Genomic DNA, 26,920 nt, shown 5'->3' on the forward strand with positions numbered 1-26,920 from the left:
GGTAATGAGTTCCCAAGCACAGAGGGTCTGACCCGCACTTACAGTGCTCCATCCTCTATCCTTCTTTCTCCTCCTGCCAGTGACTGATAGGTCATTCTTCTCTGTGACCTGCTCCTCCACCCTAGATCTTGCGCAGGTAATATCATTCCCAGGGATAGCTCATGCGCAATATGGTCTTGAAAACATTGTGAGAGCTTGACTATCGACCGCCACGTGCAACATTTCCGGGAATGACAGTGCTTGTGCAAGACCTCAGGGGTGCAGCACGTCAGAGGAGAGGGATCTGTCAAACACTGAGAGGAGGCAGACAGTGGGAGGAGAAAGAATGAAAGGGAGCTGTACGTTGTTGAAATTTCATTTGCATAAACATTTGGCGCCAGAATCCTATAAAAAGGAGAAACGGACTTATAAAACAAAATATGGATGTAATCAACATTTCAGATGCTCTATATAAATGGATTTAGTTTAGGTTCCAAAAACCTCTTATTCCACTATCAAAAACAACTGATTCCCCATAGAGCTGAAAGGTGGACATAGCTTATTCTTTATGTAAAGGGACAATAACTCAATAATCAGGTAAGAATTGCTTAACAATCTGCATATAAAGCCCATGGGTGAGATGCAATAATTTGGCTATGGTACGTCAATGAGGGATAATTGCTATGGAAGACACTGTGCTCGTTGATCTGCTGGTAACGCTTTTATCACAGACGGCTCATCATCCTCGTGTAGAAATATTTCACATAAGTCTGCCGTCCAGTTCACTAAAGCATCATGGTAAGACACAGACGTGGGAATTCAGTATGGGGAATGTCTACAACACAGGAACCCAAACAATACTCTCGTGTAATTCTGAGAAAATAGTTTCACTATGCAAACTGTATTTCCCATTAAACCAAGAAAATTATGTTACTTCCACTTCTAAGAACTGAGAAGTCAAAATAAACAAATTTGAAAAAGAATATCATTCGGGTATAATATGCCGACCACTAAAACATGCAAAAATGGTTTCCATAAAGGCACAGTAGACATGTGCCTAAAGGCAGATACTAAAGGGAGAATGCATACACATACATAGAAAAGCCGTCCGATATCTAATTCAATTAATAAATCTAATGACAGGTTCCCTTTAGGACAGGGCTAATTTATGTTTTTCCCTTCCTTTCTTTCACAAACGTTTTTCTTCTTCCTGTCAACATAGCCATCTGAGGATTTATTTTTGGGGGTGAATTATTGGTTTTGTATGACACTGTTCACTTCACTATGCGCTGAAAAATAAGAAAATAAATTCTAATTCGGGTGAAATGGTGAATAAAAAAACCTCAACTCCACCTTTTTCTTTTTATAGGTTTTGTTTTTACAGTGTCAGAGTGCAATAAAAATTATCTAGCAGCATGATTATTCAGGCTGGTATAATCTTTCCCATCAGTATACCAAACATATATACACTTTTTAAGTTAAATAATAAAAATATTGAGAATTTTGTTATCATAACGACATGTATACAGAAAGCACTGAAAGCTGCGAATTCTATAAATGTACTATATAGGCCATGTATAGATGAGTAGAAGCATTATATATTGGAACAAAGCCATCTTCTAGATTTCTCCAGCTTGCAAAACGATACCACTCATTTTGGCACAGAATCCAGACAGTACACATGGAGGCCGTGGTTTGTGTGGCAAGCGCTGACCTCTGTCTCTGTTACAAAATGAATTTGCACTTGCACAGCCAAGTGACAAGCCAAAGGTTTATTTGCCATTTATAGACAAGCTGAACCTTACAAGGGTAACTGGCATTATTTAATTCCATCAACTTTAAATATAATATACACTCACCGGCCACTTTATTAGGTACACCATGCTAGTAACGGGTTGGACCCCCTTTTGCCTTCAGAACTGCCTCAATTCTTCGTGGCATAGATTCAACAAGGTGCTGGAAGCATTCCTCAGAGATTTTGGTCCATATTGACATGATGGCATCACACAGTTGCCGCAGATTTGTCGGCTGCACATCCCAAAGATGCTCCATACAAGGCAGGATGGATCCATGCTTTCATGTTGTTTACGCCAAATTCTGACCCTACCATCCGAATGTCGCAGCAGAAATCGAGACTCATCAGACCAAGCAACGTTTTTCCAATCTTCTACTGTCCAATTTCGATGAGCTTGGACAAATTGTAGCCTCAGTTTCCTGTTCTTAGCTGAAAGGAGTGGTACCCGGTGTGGTCTTCTGCTGCTGTAGCCCATCTGCCTCAAAGTTCGACGCACTGTGCATTCAGAGATGCTCTTAGGCCTACCTTGGTTGTAACGGGTGGCGATTTGAGTCACTGTTGCCTTTTTATCAGCTCGAACCAGTCTGCCCATTCTCCTCTGACCTCTGGCATCAACAAGGCATTTCCGCCCACAGAACTGCCGCTCACTGGATTTTTTTTCTTTTTCGGACCATTCTCTGTAAACCCTAGAGATGGTTGTGCGTGAAAATCCCAGTAGATCAGCAGTTTCTGAAATACTCAGACCAGCCCTTCTGGCACCAACAACCATGCCACGTTCAAAGGCACTCAAATCACCTTTCTTCCCCATACTGATGCTCGGTTTGAACTGCAGGAGATTGTCTTGACCATGTCTATATGCCTAAATGCACTGAGTTGCCGCCATGTGATTGGTTGATTAGAAATTAAGTGTTAACAAGAAGTTGGACAGGTGTACCTAATAAAGTGGCCGGTGAGTGTATACATTGCATTACTAGAAGCCAAAAAAAGTGGTGTAAAATATTTAAAGGGAAACTGTCAGCAGGATTTCACATCCCAAACTATGTCCAACAAGTCCAACAATAACTTTACATGGCCAATCTGTTCCTCCGATACAGAGATATCAACATCTGATTTGAAATGCAAATGATGCTGAAGGACTATAGTAGATCTGAAGCCTCAGTCACTCCAGCTCTATTACCCACCCAGCGCCACATCTTCTTGCTTGACATACAGCCTCTATGCTCTAAGCAAAAAAGCTGTCACTCAAGTAGGAGGAGGCGTTGCTGGGACTGGAATAGAGCTGGAGTGACAGAGGCTTCAGATCTACAGTGTCATCTACATAACAATTCAAACACTGGTTTCCCACTAATGGAGGAATGGACTGGCCATGTAAAGATATTGCTGGACTTGTCCTTGACAGAGGTACCATGTGCATATAAACAGTTTGGGGGTGAAATCCTGCTGACAGATTCCATTTAAATAAGTCTAGAAATGCTATGTCTGAGAAAAAGAAAACAAGGACACCGGTTAGTATAAGCGTAATATGACTATTCACAGGAAAAACACTTTTAAAACAATTCCGTTATTTAATACTCATTAAAACCTAGAGGGGCTAGAAACCATTAGTATATCCAATATCCCACATAAATATCTCTCTAGCGGAAAACATTAGTCTTTGTAAAAACAAAAACCAGGACTCTCACGTATACGCAGGGGAGATAGCCCTATTTTCATCTAGTGTATGTCCTACCGGACCCTGGAGGTTGGCACTCTAATAATGCGCAAGTGGCGCCAGCCGCTCCACATCACCTTACCCTGGTAAACCCCACTAGGCCCTCTGTATAAAATATATATATGCAACATTCTATAACTGACTGCATAGAGACACATACTGTATAATATAGACTGTATGGAATATCCAGGAGCTCTGTATGAAAAGTTCTGCAACGGTCTGGTAACTCAATGCTTGAGAAGACATGTAACATAGACAAGAGTTCTGTACAAGATGCTCTACAACATTTACTTAATCAGTAATTACCAATACAATTGCTTACCTGTCCTAATATTTCATATTAGTCTGGTGACTATATAATATTGCTTTGGGGTGTGGGGATGCACTTCTAGTTTCTCAGCTTCCTACCTAGCAGGGCCCTCCCCTGGCTGATTGACTGGTCAGTGGCAGTGTACCAGATCAATTGACCGGTCAATCAGCTTGTAGGCAGGAAATGCAGTGTGAGATGAGAAGCTACAAGTGCATCGTCACACCCCAATGCACTTCCAGACACAAGTTCAAAATGTGATCTCTCGCTGCTGGAGCAGTACTTTGGAGCTATAAAGGGATTGACTAGCTTATCTTTTAAAGGGCTATAGAACGATATAAATGGTTCCATAGTTTCTAAGGGTAAAATGTTCTGAAAAGTTCCCACCAAATGAGTGTCCTATTCTTCTGTGATCAGGAATCTGGGAGGCAGTGAAGTGGTGCACTCTTGAAGATTGACAATTCGGATCAGCGGCATGTCTGCACAGTGCGCCGCTTCTCCTAACTGTCTCCCATGCTGCTAGCAGAAGCAGCTCTGCCTCTGCAGCACTGGGAAGCATGGAGCCTGAAAGCACCACATGGTCTTTGCCAAGGTAACCAGCCAATCTGAAACGTCAGGGAATTCAGTAGCCTAGGCAACCGACAACCTAGAATTATAAATCAGCCCGTTCTTAAGAACAGAGAGGATTTTTCATAAGAGCTAAATTGTAAAATTGATTGTCTTTACAACAAGGGTGAGGAACCATTTGGATATTCTTTGGGGCCATACAAATTGCACACTAACTCCGCCCACAAAGTATGCCCTGATGCTGGTACTGTTATCAGGACGTAACCTTTCATTGCATGCGCCTCAGGGTTCAGTGGTGAACATTACGTGCTCGCACTCACAGAGCAAGAAGACATTATTGGGCCAGTGGCCATCAAAACACAGCTGCCAGCCCAAGCACTGTGGTCCACAGGAATCTGCCCGGAGGCCGGAGAAAAGATCATCGAGGGCCGTAAATGGCCCTCGGGCTTGAGGTTCTCCAGTTCTGCTTTACAAGAACGTTGCAATTTTAACCATTCAAGAACGTCAGACAATTCCTTTAAGAAGCAGACATCTAACTTCTAGTACCTGAGTCTCACTGTAACATCTGTAAAACAGTTTCTTACCACTTGCTAGCTATAGTACTGCTGTCCTCTCTTGTGCCAGATGGGCCACTGGGTCCTCTCACTCACAAGGGCTAAAATGCAACTGTTGCCTCTGCAGTCCTATAATTTTAACCCTGTGCGTTCCTGAGTTATTTCCAACTACAGGATACAGAGATGATATCATTTTAACTCCAACTGTTTCAGGTTTGTCGCCTCTCATCAGTGCAAAACAAAGAATAACTTTATAAAGTAGAACTTCTAGAAAAAACAGGCATAATTGCAAGTAAACATTATATCATAAAGAAATAAATTTTTTGGTAATTTCCTTTTTTCCATTTGCATAAGATGACCTAAAATACATATATGGCAATAACGATGTGATATTCAATAAAGAAGACTACATAACCCTATTGTACATTTGTATATTTATGTCACTTCAGGTTATAGCGAGCATAGCGACAAGCACGTGTACCCAAGTCTGGTTTTTGGAGAGAAACTAATCTGCCAACTAAAGCACAAGGCAATCATATTAAATGAATAAGGGAAAAAAAGCAACCCCAATTCCTCTCCAAGGGTCAGAAAGAGCAGACGCGATTTGCAAAATAAGTCTGCCATTTCTACTGTTTAACTGTGTGCAAGGGGCAGCGTCCTCTAAGCTACTTTCTTCGTGAACTGCTCTGCCCTAGGCATGGAAATCCGCCCCTAGTCACACAACCCATATTAAACAGTTATCAAGTGGAAGTTATGTAAGTGTATGAAAGGTTACATATTAAAAATAGACTTGCTGACAATAGTGAGATTTCAGGACGGCTGTCTCGCTCAACAGCAATAACTGCAACTTCAATTGCCAAATGATATTGAATAACACCATCAGTGTGTCTGCGATGGCTAATATTCTCCAAGGTAACAGGTCAAGGGGAGATAACGTTTAATGTACAATAAGTCAAGGAGTTTTCTGGGTTTACAACATTGATGGCTTGTTGTTAGTGTAGGCCATCGGTATCACATCGGTAGGGTTTCTGACTCTGTCTTGACCAGCTGTACAAGCACTGAAGCCTTCAACACTTACATTGTCCCATCTATCTGCATGACATGTACTTAGTAATTGTGTAGTGTGATATTGGGAAGTTGTCCTAATCACCTTGTAGAACCACAACAAACTAGACTTAGACCATGGGTCTCAAACATGCAGCCTGCATACCATAACACAAGTTTTTGCAGCTAGGGATGGATTATAATGAGGGCAATCTGGATTAGCCTCCAGAGTCCAGGGCTGAGGGGAGGTCCATGATCCGATTGCCCGCCTTGCAGAATTTTTTAGCTCCTTTTAGCTCCTTTGGTGGCGTGAATTGCTAGGCAAGTCACAATCTCGGCTTCCTTCCTGGTGTGTTCGTGATAACATCATGCTGGATGTCTGCGTAATTAAGCAGGTGCCTGGCCAGAAGAGGCCCACACATCTGAGGAGCAATAGTAATAAAATGGGGGTGCAATTGTAATAAACTGGGGGTGGGGGTGGGAGAGAGGACATATAATTGCAATGAATTGGGGATAGGGTTAGGAAAGAAGACATGTAATTGCAATGAATTTGTTGGACAGGACAGTGACTTTTAATGAATTGGGTAGGGAGAGAAGCATTGTGAATAAATAACTAATATTTTTATTGGATTGGGGAAAATAGGCTAATTATAGTTAATGGGAGGCACAGAGCATTAATTTTTGAGTGGAAGGTTGCACAGGGGCTACTTATATATTATGGTGCACCTATATTCAGGACCGCAGTTGAGGGGACTTGGTCTCTATCAGGGCCAAAGTCACCATTCAGCCCCCAGTCTAAATTTAACAATGTGGCCTTCGCCCTAACAGAAATTTTTGAAGCAATTCTGGAACCCATTTTAGATTGAGACCCCTAGCATTGTAAACATTGAAGTTACGGCAGTACTCACAAAAGCACATCTGTCCCTTTGAACATCTAATCAACATGGCTACACAAGTCAGACCACCCTGATCTGATATTGACAAGATTTTATCCTCTGAGAATTGATCCAGCTTAGCTTACACACAGACACATACAACCACTTCTGAACAATCAAGAGTCTAAAAGAATGGAAGCTTATATGCAGAATGAGTGCACCAACCTCTCCAAAGGGAGTGCAGGAAGTTTCTGGCCTTTCCATTCCACAAGTGGAAGAAGCCCTCAGGAAATCCGTTCTTCCAACAAGAAGATCTCCTATTGCAGGATAACATCCTCCACGAGAACAGTCTTGCTGTGCATTTACAAGTGATGCAAAACCTACATAAAATAAATAATAATAAAATGTAAAATCTACATTATTGATAAAATAATTGCAAAATATACTGGATATCTAATGGAAAATGTATAAATGCAATATGGTTCTTTGAATTTTCTATTTACCATGAAAGATCTTAGAAATTAATTTTGCTAAATTTTCTATAGGAATAATGATCTTTAATGAATACTTTTTTTCATGTTTTCTGGCTACAAGTAATTGAGGAATCCATGCTCGGACTGATTTGCTTGGTCGTCTGCATGATCCCTCAAGGGAACCTGGTTTATAGATTTAGGTTCTCAAGCCACCATTAGCCAAGAGAGTGACAGCTCCCTAATATTTTTTTCCTTTCAGCCAGGTATGATGTTTGCACAAAAAAAGGTTTGAAGAGTGTATTCATGGTTATGGGATCTGAGCTGTCCATGGGAGAAGTCAGACTGGCTCATTCTTTTTGTTTTGTTGATATTCCTCAGGCCGGGTATCACAAGTCACCGCCGGTGCATGCGCAGCGAAGCTGAGGTGTACAGAACTTGCCTTCACCTATACATTGTGCATATGTCTGAAGCCATTGGATGTGGCTTGTGATTACGCCCCTATCCAGCCAGGAACTCCAGAGAACAGCTCCTATATGACTGTATACATGCTTGGGAATATAGCCTTTACACTAGGTTCCCACGATGAGTATATGGTGCGTTTGTGACTCTACATAGTTTCACTGTGCAAAAAAACTAAATTTATTATAGTTCCAGCCAAGTGGATGGGATTTATAGAAATCTCATGTCCTGTTACGCAGCATAAACAGACCTGCAGATGTGTTTTTGCAGTAAATATGAGTTTTATTTACAAATTTTTCTCCATAGACTGAGTTGAGTTGAGAAAAGACCGCATGTAAAAAAATATCTTTGCATTTTTAGTGTGTTTTTACAGTCGATAAACTAAAAATGCACATGACTATCAATAAAGTTTTATCAATGCTAAATAAGGGCTTGTTCACCAATTGCGTTTTTGCCCCTTGCTTTCAGGGGGGAAAAAAATGCAGTGTTTTACTTTACCAGCAAAGTGAACAAGATTTCTAAAATCTCATGCACACGATGCCCATTTTTTTCCATGCATATTTGAGTCATCAAAGCTCGTTTTTACATCTTTTAGTGCTTTGGCAGCTTTTTTTCTCCTGAATATTTGTATACGAATTCACCAATGGATTATAAGACAACAGTGACATCGTAATGTAAAGGTATGGAAGTTATCATCGTTACAGCTACTTTACTGTGATGATGTTACTTTGGGGTCTACAAACCTGCTGACAGGTTCCCTTTAATAGATGCATGAGAATCCTTAAAACATTCCCTATTTTAGGCATGCACAAAATATTTTCCATGAAAAGCACAATACGTATAATTAGTGGAGAATAATCTGCCCTGAAGGCACATAGTACAAAGCCTTACCTAGCAGTATGATGCAGAACCACATCCTTTGTTCCCGAGCTCTGAACACCTGTGAATGAAATTCAGAATAACGCCATAAGATTCTCTGTTCTGCTCGTTACTGCTAAGAACCATCTGTTTTTATAAAAGTCCTATGTAATTAGAACCTAATTCGGAATATTTTGTATAGAAAGGCTCTAGTTATAGAGCCCATGCATCATGTGTGGCTTCACAGAGGAACCAGATAGATATCAACATGCACGGGCGTACATACCAGATTTGCTCCTTATTTTTAAGGGGTTGTCCATCTGTTGAGACAACTTTTTTATTTTGACTTAAATGCATGTAATTGATGCTAAGAAATATTTTTCCAATTGGGTTTCATCAAAAATGTTGCGCTATTTTCCTTCTGTAGCCTCGATGTTGCACTGTGTATTGCTGGCTGTAGAGTTAATTGAGATTCCATCAGCCCATTATGAGATCTCACGCGGAAGTTTTACTGTAACTTTTTATATGTCTTTTTCTGAGATCCTTTTAGCTAATTTATGACAATAGAGACCATGCAAAAGTAAAATATGCAGGGAAACAAAACAATAAACGATGCAAAATTTTCAATGAAACTCATTCGCAAAAATGACATGCATTTAAGTTAAAAAAAAAGTGTTCTGAGACTTGGACAACTCCTTTAAATGAGACAGGAGAAGTAAATTATAGCAAGTTAACTATGACTTATCTAACTTGAATATGTATGTTAACAGCTTTGACGCAAAGCAACCATTCTGCATGTAATGTAACAGATTATATTCCTGGTGATTACAAGATCATGAATAAACTACATCGGACAAACATGGCAGACGTGTAGCAAATATTAGAACTTGACCGGGTAATTCATACAGGAGTTTCAAAACTGGAAATTTAAATGAAAGATCTAGAGTTGGTCAGTTGTCCAGAGGACAAGATTACTCTATGGATCCTTCTGGTGTCCTTTAGTGTTTTTGGGGGGTGAGAATATCGTGTCAGGTAATATTTTGTCAATAATCATAAAATGGTCTACTAAGAGCCCTAAAGGTCATTAGATATTTGTTGGCGAATCCAGCCAATTTTGCACATGCTGTGCTTATAATCCAAGCTTGTCATAGACATTAGATTGTTGTCAAACCCCACCAAAAAATTGTGTAGGCTTGCCAACAAATGTCGTTGACTACCTTGAGTGTCTTTAGGACAGTCACATATCAGTCACCGGACCTACACCTTTTTAGGGCACACTATAGTCATATCTTATAAGGACCCATCATCCATGATTAAGGAGTTTTTTTTAGTCTGGAATGTGTAGGAAACTACATCTTGCTTGTAATTATTGTGAATGCCAAGGAATAAAAGTTTTTGAAATATTTTAATCAAGAATTGGCTGGAAAATCTTCTATTTGTTATGCACACTAAAGTCGCACCTTGACAAAAAAGGAAGAAAAGGATCTACTTGGCCGTAGGAATAAAAATATGTAGCTTTATTGCACATGGTTAAAAGAGGGGTGTCCAAAGAATTAAAAAAACGTGCCCATTCTGATGTACGTTTCTGGCTGAAGCCCTTAGTCATAGCATGTGAAAGTCGCACCTTATAAGGACACAAGACCCTGAGATAGATACATGGTGCTATTGGCCATATCTCCATACTTACAAGGCTGACTGTCAAATATGGTGGAAACTCAATCAGTGGATTGTTTTGGTTTATCCTTTAGGACTATTTTGTTGATTGAGGATTAAAATGACCCATTAGTCTCCTTGTATTCTGTATGTCAATTCCACAAGCACAGAGCTCAGTAGTGTTAGGAACCCTCCTAACAGACGAGTAATATATTATATATCCATTGATATGTCGGAAGAGCCAGCTAGGTAATTCCCTATAATGTGTATCAGACGTCCCTGTAGACAGAAGCACAGTTATTATTCATAGCTCACAGCATTGTGAGACTCACCTGGACTTTCACTTTTCTCTAATATCGTCTTCTGGGAGCTTGTCTCTTTCTCCACCCCAAATCCCAACTGCACTTTTCCTTCCTTGAGCTGGCTTTTTAAAGCAGGGCTCACCTAGAAGCGTCCGCAGTCTCTGTGATAAGGGAGTGTGTCAGTATCCTCATCAGACGCACACACCCAAACACGGTTACTCATCACATACCTCATCCTAGACACGGCATGCCTGCTCCAACTCCAGGCAGTACAGGTACTCTTATGTACAGGATACTGTATATAATACTGTACCTCCGTAGCGTGCAAGTCTTCCTGGCACTTTGACAATTATTCATCATGGGTCTATCACTCACCCCCAGGTGTGAACCGGCCTATAGCACTTAGGAGCTAACTGCACATTTTGGGAGAAGAGCTGGAAAGTACTCTACGTTCTTCAACATATACCGATGATATGAGGCTGCTAAGATAGGCAGTTGGTGTGAAGTTTCCGCCCTGGCTAAAGCTTCACTAGAGCAGCCCAATAAGTGAAGAAAGAAACCAAAAGTCTTCAGTGGAAATAGGTGTAAAACCTTCGATTCTTTGCGTCGGACCTCAAAGTTATTAGAAGAGACGCAATGTAGTTTGGTCTTTTCATAATACATAGAATATTCTGTTGAAGTTCTGCACATATGTAGACCATTGTATTTTATTTTTTATTTATTTATTTTACTCACTTTTATTGCAAGATCATACTCCGCACCACTTTACAGACATTATCGGCACTGTCTCCTTTGGGGCTCACAATCTCCATTCCCTATCAGTATGTCTTTGTATAAGATTTTACTTACTATTTATGGAGTCATGTTAGGAGTTGGCAGCCAACGATAGAAATATAAGTGGACTAAAAAAAATATGAAAATGATATATAACATAAATCTAGAAATGTTTTTCCATTGTTGAGGCTGTTTGTGGGCAGCAAAATCCCTTGCTCTTGATTTATCAAGGTATTTTCGCTAATTTTCTGGCGTAAAACACCTTAATTTCATGCCGGACCTGTACAGTTTTGCCAAAATGGGCAAAGCATGGGTGGAATGGGACATGGCTACACCTGCCCACCTTATTCATGAAAAGTTATGCCACGATACCCTACTGAAGTACAATTCTGCTGGAGGCACACACCAGTTCAGAAATGAGTCTAATTCATTAAGTGGTGTATGACTCTAAGAAACTAGGTGCATCATACTCAAGGGAGCCTGTGCGCAATGCCAGCCTCAATGAGTTGGCCACTTTATGTATGAGGAAGGTAAGTACAAAGTGCTGAATGAGACAAAAATGTAAAAAACTATTTCACAAATTGAATATGATGAAATGTCTATATATCTTCCAAAAATGTTACCTTCTTAACAAATGCATAATAATTTAAGAAGAAGAAGAAGATTAAAGGGGTTTTCCAGTTTTGGGGAAACCCATGACTCCTGGTTGCAGTTAATTTTAAAAAAAAATAATCTTTACTCACCCTCCCTGGGTCCAACACATAGCCTATGACACTGCTTGCAGTGTCTGTTGTTGTCTGCAGTGATGACATCACGTCAATGTCACTGCAGTGAGCTCAGCGGATTTTAGTAGCTTGTGCCATCAAACCCGGGGGAGATGTTGAGCTAACTGGCCGCAGTGCTATCTATATACATGATGTTAGCGCTGCAGACCGTAACAGACACCAGAATCAGCGATGGACCCGGTGAGTGTAGCAAAGATTTTGTTTTACACTGTAGCTGGAGACAGAGGTCTATGGAAACTGGAGAAACTCTTTAACCGTCTAATGTGCCACTTTACCTTGTTTATATGAAGAACAATGCTCTGCCAGGTAATGTCAGGGCAGGATGGGGCTGGCAGGTAAAGTTTACATGAGGATTTGTAACCTGCTTATCTGGTCTTCCAGGATTTGTTAATGCATCCAGGTCATATCACCCAGGAGGTAAAAAGACATTTATTAAACTAAGCTATATTAATAAATTACCTCAACGCAGATATAAGTCTGCTGTTATTTCATCTGAATGTTCTTGGCTTCATACAGTTGATTCACCTTTATCTACAGTGATCGTACATATGACTGCAGCGGAAATGTTGGCACAAGGGTTGAATTGTCTGAGTGGAAGGATCAGCTGTAGTCAAAAAACACATCAAATTATAAGTTGGTCAGACTCACCTACTTTGGTGGGATTAGCCATCCATCTAAAGCCCATGCAGACCTCCTGACTCTACTCTGATAGAGGATGTTGGGCAAGAGAAGTATTGTGCATGCAAAGTTGGGAAAGTCAGGAGCGATAACTGTTGGCTGAACGAGTGTTTGGCTAACCAGTATCTGAGGATAACTGAGAACGTGCTCCATGTTGACTGCTCTACAAACCAGGGAACGAGACTCTACTGTACAAACCCGAGCACCTCTTCTCTGACGAAAGGTGATGCAGAAGGTCTCGTTCACGGGGTTCCAAAGCCCCAATCTCAGGATCACTGGACCCCCAGCAATCAGCAAGTTATTCCTTATTCAATGGATAGGAAACTACTTGATTCTTGGGGAATAATCCTTTAAAGAGGACCTGTCATCAAGTCACAAGTGATCGATCTTTGCTTTTACATTATTCTCGCTGCTCACCAGAGTAATCCAGATTTAATTTATTTTAAATTTACCATACATTTCCAGAAATTGGGGCCATTTTGTTTAGCACAAATTTGGGGGGATTTTACAAGGGGGTGTGGCTCACAGGGTAAGAATGCAGAGCAGCCTAAAACATGCCCCAAGAGAATCTTGTGAGTCCTACCCCCTGGTAAGACCATACAAATTAGCACTAAGTAAAAGGCCCATATGGCGGACTTAGAAGACAGAAAAAGCAGAATAGTAGAAGGGGCAAAATAAGAGCAAAACTGGTCCTCGTATGAGGCCTTACTCGATAACCTTTTTTTTCTAGGACTTTTCATTGTTCATATATGAATGGATGCTATAACTTCAATTACCTTATTGAAAATTGCTTCTTTTTTTTACCAGATTGTTAAAATTGGCAACCTTTTCTTGTTGCTCACAGGAAGCAATCAGGGTTCAGCTTTTAATTTTTAAACAGCTCTGTTAAAATGAAAGCTGCACTGTAATTGGTTGTTGTGGGAAAGAAAGAGTTTTCCTTTCAGGTTATGTGCTAACAACATCTATTTCAGTGGATTCCGCTTGAAATTCACCTTAAAAATCACTATAAAAACGCTAAAAAGAAGTTGTCAAAACAACTTGCTGTACACATGTTCCTTCTTGCTGAACTTCAACCACTTCAGTATTCGCAAGTTGTAAAGCGGCTATTATATGGAAGCCATTCATTCATTATATTTTATATATACAGTTAAAAACAAAAAGACGGTGGTGACAAAGCCGCCACAAAACTGACCACTGCAACACCAAGCCAGCGTTTGATCAGTGTGGTCACAATGTGATCAGATTCTCTTGGATGAGAAGATGGAGAAATAAATGTCTCTATCTTCTCCATTGTGTCAGTCTGTGGAAATTGGACTGCACTCAGATGTCATCCAAGTGCAGTCCATTATTTCCACAAACTCATTGACTTGCATGGCCAAGTGCAATGCGAGTATTGGATCAAACTTGGCCATGCAGCGATTTCTTTTCCCCGGAAAACCTCTGTCTGAGGAAAAAAGTTGGATACTTGCATGTCCCCATAGAATAACATTGGTCTGAGTGTGACCCATCAAAACAACGATTATTACATTCGTCTGCATGAGCCCTAAATCTCATTAATTTACCTCACATCTGACAGTCAAAATAGATGACCAAACCCCATCCTCCATACTAGCTGGAGCAGGACTTGTGGGAAGAAATAGTTAATGTTACATTGCAGAAGAAGTACAGGACACCACCCTAATGACACAAATAACATGCCCTGGAGGTAGAAAAGATCTCATGATCTGACTGGGTGATTTCCTGTACTGCTCGGTGTGTAGTCTCCATCGCTGCACCTCCCAGGGTGTGTCTGTTGTCTGCACTCAGGTAACGAAAATCTGCTTCTATTACACATAGCCGGAGTGAAGTCACTTCCCTAAGTTACTGCAAACAAACAATTTCAGGGAACACAGCTACCAAAAGCTGGGGGTGTCCATAGGCGCTAAAAGATATCAGTTGTAAAATGTTCATAAATATCAGAAAAATGCAATTTACTATAACCCGTACAGAGAATTCTTCATATTCTGAGAACAATTAATACTGAGCTGTCGCCGTGTATTTTGTTCACTGTTTAACCGTTTTCACACTTGTATCATGGTTTTCAATACGTTCATAACCAATTTGCTAAATTACTTTACTTTTCATTGAGTTTTTGAGTGCGTTTTTATTGTATTTTTTTCAGCTATGCTTTTTTATCTCCATGAGTCAGTTTACAAATACGTAAAATAAAAAAATGTAAAAAAAACACCATGGGCATGAGATCGATATAAATCCCATCCACTTTGCTGGAACTCTCAGACGTTGCTTTTCTTGGTGCAGTGAAAATTCGCAATGTCAAAAACACATCAATTTCTTATTGTGAGAACTTAAGCAGAAGCCACAACACATTGCTTGATCTGTAGTACATTTTACACCATCAGCACCAGATGACCCCCCCCCCCCGAGTTACTGACTTTTGCCCAGAAAACCCAGACGATATTCATCCATATTGTCAACCGTATGTCCAGCAGTCCACAGCAGGAGGATATGACACTGCTGTATTATAAATCACTGAATGTGCCTTCATATTGATGAGAACAAATAGTATGGCGATTGGTAAAGGGGCTTAACTAGTTTTATAGTATTTATGGCCTATCAGTAATATAAGACATCTGTATTCGATTTGTTAGGGGTACAAACCCTGGCACTCCATTTATCAAGTGTTTTTTTAAGGGACAGCAACTGTTTCCAATGTTCCATACAGCAGAATGCCCTAGTTTAAGTAATAGCTATTCTGGGTGTTGTAGCTTTGCCTCATATCAGGACTAAGCAAAAGAAATAAAGATAAAGTTAAAAAAAGACATAAAAAAATAATAAAAGCATACACATACTTGGCATTGCCACGTATAAGCAAACCATACTAATAAAAAATTATGTGTGCATGTAGCTCTTTACAAGCTATTTTATTATCATTTGTCAGCACTGAATCTGCTGGGTAAAGCACAAGAACTCAACCGTATCTTTTTAGGAAACGGGAGATTGAAAACAATAGAAAACTGTACAATAAAAGACATCAGACCGGGATGATGCCAAAACTAATGGAGCCTTCAACTGAGGGTAATCAACTTGCCTTCAATTGTCCTGACAAACGAACGAATAGATGTGCTAAGTCTTTGTCTTTCTTTTTCACCTAGTGAAAAATTTTACTTTTTTTCAGCCATGAAAGACATTTATTCTTTTGGTAGAAAATAAAATTTCAAAAAGATCTTTGATAGGGCCAATGAAAAGTATGACTTTGACACCGTGTCAAAACAACAGGCCTTGCGAACCATTGAGAAATTTTTCCAAGAACAAGTTAAACAAGAACAGCGTGAGTACCCACCCATTACTCCCTAGATTAACTATATTTCCCCAGAAATTATTGTGTCTACTTGTCGAAATGTGACCATAGAAAAATCCCTGAATCCATTTAGAATGATAATCTTACAAAGACATAACGCCTTTCTCTTAAGCAACTCATGAACTTGAAGAAAGTTGTGATAAAACCTTCTGACAAAGGGGGCAATGTGGTTGTTTGGCTAATTATAATGTATGAACGTGAAATGTTTAAACATCTACGTAACCCAATGTGCTACAAAAAATTCACCCATAATCCACTGTCACAATATAGAGGCCAACTACTCACCATCCTTGATAGAGCCAAAGAGAAGGGTATACTCACTAAAAATCAAATTGAACGACTTACTATAAAAGATCCCACGATTGCAGTCTATTTATTACCAACAATAGACAAGGACCCGTAGAACCCCCCTGGGCGGCCCATAGTATCAGGTAATAACAATCTATGCAAGCCTACATGCAAACTGATCGATTTCTATCTAAAACCTATGGTGGAAAATGTTCTGTCTTTTATTAAAGATAATAAGGATGTTCTGCTCAAGTTGGATGGCATCCATCTGGAACCTGATGTGTTCCTTGTGACTTGCAGTGAGGAATCGCTGCACGCTTACTTTAAGCACAATAAGAGATTACAGGCAGTAAGAACTTTCTGCCATATGAACAACTTTGATATGGATAAAAGTAATTTGATCTTGAATTTACTGTCATTTGCCCTCACACATATTTTTTTCCTCTTCAAAGATTCTTTTTACCTCCAGCTCCAGGGAATCACCATGGAAGCGGCTTGTGCACCCTCATATTCAAATTTGTTCCTGGGCCTATGGGAGATGGAAACTTTTCTTACAGACCCCATCCCACTCATTCAACATGTGCAATTTTGGGGCCGTTACATTGATGATGTATAGATGATTTGGCAGGGTTCTATGGTGGACTTGGAGAAATTTATTGTACAGGTTCTTCTCTCAATATTAGAATATCATCAAAAAGTTAATTTATTTCAGTTCTTCAATACAAAAAGTGAAACTCATATGTAGAGTCATTACAAACAGAGCCATGTATTTCAATTGTTTATTTCTGTTAATGTTGATGATTATGACTTACAGCCAATGAAAACCCAAAAGTCATTTTCTCAGTAAGCTAGAATAATTAACAAAAACACTTGCAAAGGCTTCCTAAGCATTTAAAAAGGTCCTTTAATCTGTTCCGTAGGCTCCACAATCATGGGGAAGACTGCTGACTTGTCAGATGTCCAGAAGGCAGTCATTGACACACTCCATAAGAATGGTAAGCCAGAAAAGGTCATTGCTAAGGAATCTGGCTGTTCACGGAGTGCTGTATCCAAGCATATTAATGGAAAGTTGAGTGGAAGGAAAAAGTGTGGTTGAAAAAGGTGCACAAGCAACTGGTATAACTGCAGCCTTGAAAGGATTGTTAATAAAAAGCCATTCAAAAATTCTCTCAAAATTAGAATATCAAAAAGTTAATTCATTTCAGTTCTTCAATACAAAAAGTGAAACTCATATATAGAGTCATTACAAACAGAGTGATGTATTTCAATTGTTTATTTATTTTAATGTTGATGATTATGACTTACAGCCAATGAAAACCCAAAAGTCATTATCTCAGTAAGCTAGAATAATTAACAAAAACACTTGCAAAGGCTTCCTAAGCATTTAAAAACGTCCTTTAGTCTGTTCAGTAAGCTCCACAATCATGGGGAAGACTGCTGACTAGTGTTGAGCATTCCGATACCGCAAGTATCGGGTATCGGCCGATACTTGTGGTATCGGAATTCCGATACAGAGTTCCGATATTTTTATGATATCGGAAATCGGAATCGGAAGTTCCCAGTGTATGGTTCCCAGGGTCTGGAGGAGAGGAGACTCTCCTTCAGGCCCTGGGATCCATATTCATGTAAAAAATAAAGAATTAAAATAAAAAATATGGATATATTCACCCGTCCGGCGGCCCCTGGACCTTACCGCTGTTAACCGGCAGCCTCCGTTCCTAAGAATGAGGAGTTTAGGACCTGCGATGACGTCGTGGCTTGTGATTGGTCGCGTGAGCGGTCACATGAGCGGTCACGCGACCAATCACAAGCCGCGACGTCAGCCGCGACATCATCTAAGGTCCTAAACTCCTCATTCTTAGGAACGGAGGCTGCCGGTTAACAGCGGTAAGGTCCAGGGGCCGCCGGACAGGTGAGTATATCCATATTTTTTATTTTAATTCTTTATTTTTTACATGAATATGGATCCCAGGGCCTGAAGGAGAGTTTCCTCTCCTTCAGACCCTGGGAACCATCCAGGATACCTTCCGATACTTGAGTCCCATTGACTTGTGATGGTATCGGGTATCGGTATCGGCGATATCCGATATTTTTCGGGTATCGGCCGATACTATCCGATACCGATACTTTCAAGTATCGGAAGGTATCGCTCAACACTACTGCTGACTTGTCAGATGTCTAGTAGGCAGTCATTGACACACTCCACTAGAGTGGTAAGCCAGAAAAGGTCATTGCTAAGGAATCTGGCTGTTCCGGAGTGCTGTATCCAAGCATATTAATGGAAAGTTGAGTGGAAGGAAAAAGTGTGGTTGAAAAAGGTGCACAAACAACCGGTATAACTGCAGCCTTGAAAGGATCTATATATATAATTGTCTAAGGGTTTTTCCGTCTGTCTGTCTGTCTGTCTTTCTGTCTGTCTGTCTGTCTGTCCTGGAAATCCCGCGTCTCTGATTGGTCGAGGCCGCCAGGCCTCGACCAATCAGAGACGGGCACAACATGGCGACGATGATGTCATAAAGGTTGCCTCGACCAATCAGTGACGGGCACAGTCTGCCATGAATTCGCCTCGACCAATCAGCGACGGGCACAGTATCGACGTAGATGTCATAATGGTTGCCATGGCGACGATGATGTCATAAAGGTTGCCTCGACCAATCAGCGACGGGCACAGTCTGCCGTGAATTCTGGAATCATCATTGTCCATATACTACGGGGACATGCATATTCTAGAATACCCGATGCATTAGAATCGGGCCACAGTCTAGTTGTTAATAAAAAGCCATTCAAAAATTTTGGGGACATTCATAAGGATGGGACTGTTGCTGGAGTCATTGGTTCAAGAGCCACCACCCACAGACATATCCAGGACATAGGCTACAAGTGTTGCATTCCTTGTGTCAAGCCACTCATGACCAATAGACAAAGCCAGAAGCTTCTTACCTGAGCCAAGAAGAAAAAGTACGGGACTGTTGCTCAATGGTCCAAGGTGTTGTTTTCAGATGGAAGTAAATTTTGCATTTTGTTTGGAATTCAATATGCCTGAGTCTAGAGATAGAGTTGAGAGGCATACAGTCTAAGCTGCTTGAGGTCTAGTGTAAAGTTTCCACAATCAGTGATGGGTTGGGGAGCGATGTCATCTACTGGTGTAGGTCCACTATGTTTTATCAAGACCAAAGTCAGCGCAGCCATCTACCAGGAAATTTTAGAGCACTTCATGCTTCCCTCTGCTGACAAGCTTTTTGGAGATGGAAATTTCATTCTCAAGCAGGATTTGGCACCTGTCCACACTGCCCAAAATACCAATATCTGGTTTAAAAACACCAGTATCACTGAGCTTGATTGGCCAGCAAACTCGCCTGACCTTAACCCCATAGCGAATCTATGGGGTATTGTCAAGAGGAAGATGAGAGACACCAGACCCCACAATGCATACAAACTGAATGCTGCTATCAAAGCAACCTGGGCTTCCATAACACCTCAGCAGTGCCACAGGCTGATTGCCTCCATGCCACGCCACATTGATGCAGTAATTGATGCAAAAGAAGCCACAACCAAGTATTGAGTGTGTGGCGCTCCTGAGGTCCAGTCGCCACAGAGGTACTGCACCTCAAATGAGGTGTGGTGCTCCGCTCTTGATTTTTTTTTTTTTTTTAAATCAGATATTTTTATTGTGCAAAATAAAGACATCAGTATCCATACACATAAACAGGGTACATTTATGTTTTTGATTTAAAAGATGGGCGCGTGTCCAGCCTCCCGTGACGTCCCGGCTTGTGATTGGTTGCGCCGCGGTCAACCAATCACAAGCCGGGAGGCTGGACACGCGCGCATTTTAAAATTTTAAAATGGGCGCGTGTCCAGCCTCCCGGCTTGTGATTGGTTGACCGCGGCGCAACCAATCACAAGCCGGGACGTCACGGGAGGCTGGACACGCGCCCATTTTAAAAAGCGCGCGTGTCCAGCCTCCCGTGACGTCACGGCTTGTGATTGGTTAATGGCGGCCATGTTGCCGGGACGCGGACCAATCACAAAGCCGGGACGTAATTTTAAAATCCTTAAGGACCTGAAATTACGTCACGGCTTGCTGTGATTGGTTGCGTCTCCCATGTGACTGCGACGCAACCAATCACAACGCCGGAACGTAATTTTAAAATCCTGAAGGACCTGAAATTACGTCACGGCTTGCTGTGATTGGTTGCGTCCCGGTCACATGGGCGGCACGCAACCAATCACAAGCCGGGACTCACGTAAAGGAAAGAAAAGCGCGAATTTTAAACAAAGAACGCTGCCGCTTCCCTCGGTAAGGTGCAGGCTGCGTCGGAGAGGTGAGTATAGCAATATTTTTTATTTTAATTCTCTCTTTTACACATTTTTACATTAATGTTGTTTCGATACCGATACCCGATATCACAAAAATATCGGATCTCGGTATCGGAATTCCGATACAGCAAGTATCGGCCGATACCCGATACTTGCAGTATCGGAATGCTCAACACTAATGGTAAGCCTTCCTCACCCATCTCTTATCCAATATACCGTTTTTTTCCTTTACTAAGTGAGTTTCTTGAAGGCACACCAGCGAGGGTCTCTGTTTTACAATATACTGCAAAATAGCCTTACGTTTTGTAACATTCGATAATCCTCTAATGTTCCAGCTCAAAATTTTAACTCTATCTCCCATCATTTTGCATAATAGTTAACCTTCTCTTTTTCCCATTGGTCTTCTTTACCCCCCTAAACTGGGCCCTCCTACCCAAACCTACCCCCAGCCCCTCATTATTACAAAATAACCCCTAACCCTACCCTTCCCTTCCCTTAATAACTTCTCCCCCAACAACGTTATAACAATCAACATATAAACTCCTACTCCCTCTCTGTATGAGAAAGGGGAACGCGCTGTTGCTATCCCAGCAGTGGCTCAAAAGCCGATACCACCACAAATAGATTTCCCTCTATCTTCCAGTCGTTCCTCCCCCCGCCCTTTAGAAACAGGATATATAAACAGTTGCGCCGCCGAACACAACCCTAGCGCACAAGGACCATACCCCAAATTCTTTTAGTAACAGATCACTATTAACCATCAACTCAATTTTCTCTCCCCCATCTATCACAATAGCCAGAAGACTGCATTTAAACCTCTTCAGCGGGTTTTTTCTGCTCCAATACGTTTGGTATTCAAGTCCAGCCAATGTGACACTTCTTCAGGATTTTGAAGAAAGTGAACCCTGTCCATGGCCACCACACGTAATTTAGCCGGATACAGCATAGAATAGGCCAGTCCTAATTCACGCAATCGTCTTTTAGCCTCTCCAAACTTCATCCTGAGCTTCTGTACAATTGTAGAATAGTCAGGATATATAGATACTCGGTTGCCGTCAATAGTCAATTCCTCCATATTTCTGGCCTTCCGTAGCAGAATATTCCGGTCTCTGTAATTTAGGATTTTAGCTAGAAAGGTCCGTGGGGCGGAGCCAGGGGGCAGAGGTCTAGTCGGCACCCGGTGAGCTCTTTCAACCGCAAAAAGGTTTGTGAGACTGTCCCCTCCAACCTTAGTTTTTAGCCATGTCTCTATGAACTCAGTGGGATTATTTCCTTCTGCCTTTTCAGGTACACCAATAATTCTCAAGTTGCTCCTGCGCGAACGATTCTCCAAATCATCGGTTTTAAACTCTAACTCCGCAATGCGCTGGACATATTTTTTCTCTCTCTTTGCCATTTCAGCAATCTGATCTTCCGCACCTCCCACACGTTCCTCCAACAGTTCAACTCTCCCCTCCATTTTATGCACAGCTGTGCGAAAAGAGGCAACTTCCCCTTTAAGGTCGTCCACCTGGACAGTTAGGGTTGTCAATGCAGTTTTGCAGAATAATACTGCAGAAAATATATCCTTCAGGGTTGGCTCCCCAGTCCCATCAGCACTGCCAGTCTCCATTTGTGAAACATATTCTGGAGTCAGCTCAGCTACATCTTTCAATGGAGGATTTCTCACATCTGGTGTAGTAATAGGTGTTATAGGGGATCCACTCACCATCCCCTCTGCCTGTGCCCCAGACCTCGTCCCAACCTGCTCCCCTGAGATCCCCTCCTCTTCTATCACCTTTCCAGCGGCTCCCTGCTTCATCCGTCCTGCCTCCTCTGTCCTCGCATACTGCTCCAACCTGGCGATGACCTCCAGCCTCTTCTGGTATGCAGCACTTGCTTTTGCCGCATCTTCAGCAGCACTGTCGGTGCCATCTTGGGAGCGCGTGCTGCCCGCCATCCCAACTTCTTTCTGCCTCCTTCTTGTCATCCTGCTGTGTGCGCACAGCGCGGTCAGCTCCCCCCACTCTCCGGGCACTCAGGAGTTCCTCCACCGGTATGTGGCGTTCGGCGGCGCCTCTGATATTACCGGATCAGCGGCCAGGCAGCGGGAGAGGTCCGGCATGCGTCCTCTCACATCTCCTGCTAGGCCACGCCCCCCCGCTCTTGATTAACGAAGGGGCACTGCCCAGAACCCAGACACTTACATCCAACACCAGACCTCTCAGGGCCCAGGAGGAGGTAGGTACAGGGTGTTGGTGGAGGAAGTGGAGAGACTGACAGTTAGAGGGGTTGTCATGGAAATAGTAGGAGGAGCCAGGAAAGGTCTAGAAAATTAGTCAGTCTGTGAGAAGGAGTGGAGCAGAGGAGACGTGAGAGAGTAGCTGGGGACTTGATCATCCCAGCATCAGAGGACATAGAGAGGAAGCAAGGAAGATAGAGAGAAGCCCTTGACAGAAGGAAGAGAGAAAGGGGTCCTAGGGGCATGGGTAGTGAGGAATCCACCCGTGGGGCCCGCATCCATGCTGACTGTAGTCGGATAGAGGGACCAGGTCGCAGTGGGGCAACCGGCCCCCAGACTAGTGGAGAACTGCAAGGCTCAGCTAGCCAGCCGGAAGCTGTGATATCTGTTTGTGCCACAGCCACAACCACTCACACTCGCTGAAAAGGCAGCCACATAGGGTCAAGGGGACCAAGAGGACATTGCCCGACAAGATCCGAGGTTGCTGGCTTGAGACACTGAGTGAAGGCACAGGGAAGGAGAGGAGAGAGCCACGCAGAGAGACGGCCAGAGAAGGCCAATAACAACGGGGTTCTGGTGGAGTGCACCCCAAACTACTTGAGAGCTGGCTGGGTCACTGTCCTGGAGGACACAGCACCCTGACTGGGGAATAACATCCGAACTGTGAGTAAAGTGTGGAAACTGCACTCCAAGGTGTCCTCGGAATTATTCGCTGCGTCACCTGTCCTGCACCACAACATTCACCAAGATTGACTTTAAACCTATATCTGCCCTGGGGCCTAGCTCTAGCCGCGGAGAGCTGTACCAACTATGCTGCGTCACCAACTGCCCAAGTGGATCTGAACTGCAGCTTCGAACACCTGTATATGCATGAGTACATAGCAAGAGTTCAAATGAGAGAGAAGTCATAAAAGGAGGTGTTGAGAAATTATATGTTAGCCTAGTTAATTATTGTTATGATAACGCTCAACCCAAACAGTGTGTACGTCATAAGTGAAATTTAAATACAAGATTAACCTTTAAATTCTTATTGTTCAGAAAAAGTGTGTCATAAACCCTGTGAACTCATTCATTTTACAATTGTCTATGATTGTCTACAGCCCTAACATTTTATTGTTTTCACAAAAGTACCTAAAACATTGGTCATAATACCAATGGGCTCACACTGGATCAGTCAACTTTAAAAATTTTCTTCTAACAAAAAGAAGTATCCTGAGGGATGTGTACACTGATATCCCCTTCAGTCCCATGAAGAATGAATAGAACGGTACTGTGCAATCTCTCCTCCATTTGAGTAGGGGATAGAAGTGTCCCATTCTGATGATTTTGGGGACACAGTGGTTGGATCCACAACTGATCTAGCAGTTATCATCTAGTCTATGGATTAAGGATGACTTCTAACAGGAAGACCCCTTTAGTTTAGTATGTAAGGAGGTTAAAATATGAAACCTTGATTTGTTGTTGCAAACATGCACTGCTCATGTATGCTCAGCTGTAGACTATATGATTGCCATATATCTTTATTTGCACCACACACATCAATGTATACATTTGCAATCAAAGTTATTCAACCCTCATTGCAAATTTGGTTATTTAGCAAAATTCACAAACCAATCAAACAACAACTATTTGAATACCTCACCACAACTAATATAGCAAGTGGTTTTACTGACTAGTCTCAGAAATATTGAACCCTCTGAATAGTATCCCTCAAAGTAATCAACCTTGGCAAATCACGTGTTGTCTCAGGTACATCTGATGCAATAATCAAGGGTTCCATTAGACGTATCAGATGTACTTGGGGTAAAACCATTTACCTGAACTGCACAGACCAACATTTTTACTCTTACCAATGATGATTTCCCTGTTACCACATCTTTCCCGGCACATGTCAGCTGTTTTGAACAGCTGACATGTGCCCAAAACAGTCTGACAAACTCTGACAGTGGCATTTAACATGCGCTCCCAGTAATCGGACTGGAAATCCGCCCATCGGTGACCCCGTCACGTGATTGCGAGTCACCGATGGGTTGGCATGACAACCAGAGGTCTCCTGCAGACCTCTATGGTTGTCACTGCAGGATTGCTATAAGCAAGTCAGCAATTCTGCTACATACAAGCGATCTGATCATTGCCTGTATGTAGCAGAGTCGATCGGACAAGTGCAGCTTCTAGTCTCCCATGGAGACTATTGAAGCATGCAAAAAGTAAAAAGAAATGTTTTAAAAAATATTTCAAAAATAAAAAAATCTAAAAGTTCAAATCAACCCCCTTTTGCCCCATTCAAAATAAAATAATTAAAAAAAGCATACACATATTTGGTATTCAGAATCGCCTGGTCTATCTTTAAAAAAAAAAGAATTAGCCAGATCGATAAACGGCGTAACGAGAAAAAAATTAAAAACGCCAGAATTACGTCTTTTTGGTCACCACAACATTGCATCGAAATGCAATAACGGACGATCAAAAGGTTGTATCTGCACCAAAATGGAATCATTAAAAACGTCAGTTCGGCACGCAAAAAATAAGCCCAACCCAACATCACGAAAAATCGAGACTCTACGAGTTTCAAAAAATGGCACAATTTTTTTATTTTTCAACTTTTGGCATTTTTTTTCACCACCTAAATAAAAAGAACCTAGAAATGTTTGGGGTGTATCAACTTACAGTGACCTGGAGAATCATAATGTCAGGTTAGTTTTAGCATTTAGTGAACATGGCGAGAAAAAAAATACAACTGTGGGATTGCATTTTTTTGCAATTTCACCGCACTTGGAATTTTTTTCCCATTTTCGACGAGTACACGGCATGGTAAAACTAATGGTGTCGTTCAAAAGTACAACTTGTCCCGCAAAAAACAGGCCCTCACATGACCATTTTGACGGAAAAAATAAAAAAGTTATGGCTCTGGGAAGAAGGGGAGAAAAAAAATGAAAATGCAAAACCAAACATAACTGGTCGTTAAGGGATTAAAGTGTCGTGTAAATCATCATTGTAGTTAAAACTGTATGCCGATTACAGGACACCTAGTGAAAAAGTGTTCCTTCAACTCCACCGCTTCAACTCTAGAATAACCACAGTTGTGGCTTGATAGACAGTTGTGTGAAAAAGTGTTTGCACCCTTCCTGATTTTCTATTTCTATTGCATGTTTGTCACACTTAAATGTTTCAGATCACCAAACAAATTTAAATATTAGACAAAGATAACAGACATAAACAAAAAATGCAGTTTTAAAATGAAGGTCTTTATTATTATGGTAAAAAGAAATCCAAACCTACAGGGTCCTGTGTGAATAAGTGATTGCCCTTCCTTGTATAAGGGTGTTAAAAGAATGCTAAATTAAGAAACAAACAACAGTAAGAACATACTGTATATGATCAAACCTGAAGAAAAAGATATTTCGATAAGGGCAGGAGGGCAGGGAGATCTAGAAAAGGCAGGTGCACAAAATTGTGCTTAATGAAGCTGTTGTGCATTTGTATTCTGTATTGACTAGTGTTGAGCATTCCAATACTGCAAATATCGGGTATCGGCCGATATTCGCTGTATCGGAATTCCGATACCGAGTTCCGATATTTTTGCAGTGAGTGAAGGACCTGCGATGACGTCACGGTCACGCGACCGCTCACATGACCGCTCATGTGACTGCGACGTCATCGAAGGTCTTTCACTCACTGCATTCTTAGGAACGGAGGCAGACGCTTCCACCGGTGAGAGCCAGGGTCCGTCGGAGGGGTGAGTATATCCATATTTTTTATTTTTATTCTTTATTTTTAACATGAATATGGATCCCAGGGCCTGAAGGAGAGTTTCCTCTCCTTCAGACCCTGGGAACCATCCAGGATAGCTTCCGATATTTGTGTCCCATTGACTTGTATTGGTATCGGGTATCGGTATCGGCGATATCCGATATTTTTT

General features: G+C 41.7%; 1 protein-coding gene and 1 long non-coding RNA gene across 2 annotated transcripts in view; one reads left to right on the plus strand and one right to left on the minus strand.

The window, feature by feature from the left end:
• The window catches only part of LAMB3 (laminin subunit beta 3), a 75,066-nt gene extending 64,323 nt beyond the window's left edge, over positions 1-10,743 (minus strand). Inside the window, exons 1-3 of the mRNA XM_077295203.1 lie at positions 10,608-10,743; positions 8,656-8,704; positions 7,058-7,212 (exon numbers count right to left, since the gene is read on the minus strand). Of these exons, the coding sequence (XP_077151318.1) occupies positions 7,058-7,212; positions 8,656-8,680 (180 nt within the window). The 5' untranslated portion in view covers positions 8,681-8,704; positions 10,608-10,743. The remainder of the gene's footprint in view (positions 1-7,057; positions 7,213-8,655; positions 8,705-10,607) is intronic.
• A 3,836-nt stretch (positions 10,744-14,579) lies between these two features.
• LOC143815691 (uncharacterized) overlaps positions 14,580-26,920 on the plus strand; it is a 90,304-nt gene continuing 77,963 nt past the window's right edge. Inside the window, exons 1-2 of the long non-coding RNA XR_013223786.1 lie at positions 14,580-14,620; positions 17,381-17,455. This is a non-coding gene — a long non-coding RNA (uncharacterized LOC143815691). The remainder of the gene's footprint in view (positions 14,621-17,380; positions 17,456-26,920) is intronic.

Source organism: Ranitomeya variabilis, chromosome 3 (genome assembly GCF_051348905.1).
Source record: "Ranitomeya variabilis isolate aRanVar5 chromosome 3, aRanVar5.hap1, whole genome shotgun sequence".
NCBI lineage: Eukaryota > Metazoa > Chordata > Amphibia > Anura > Dendrobatidae > Ranitomeya > Ranitomeya variabilis.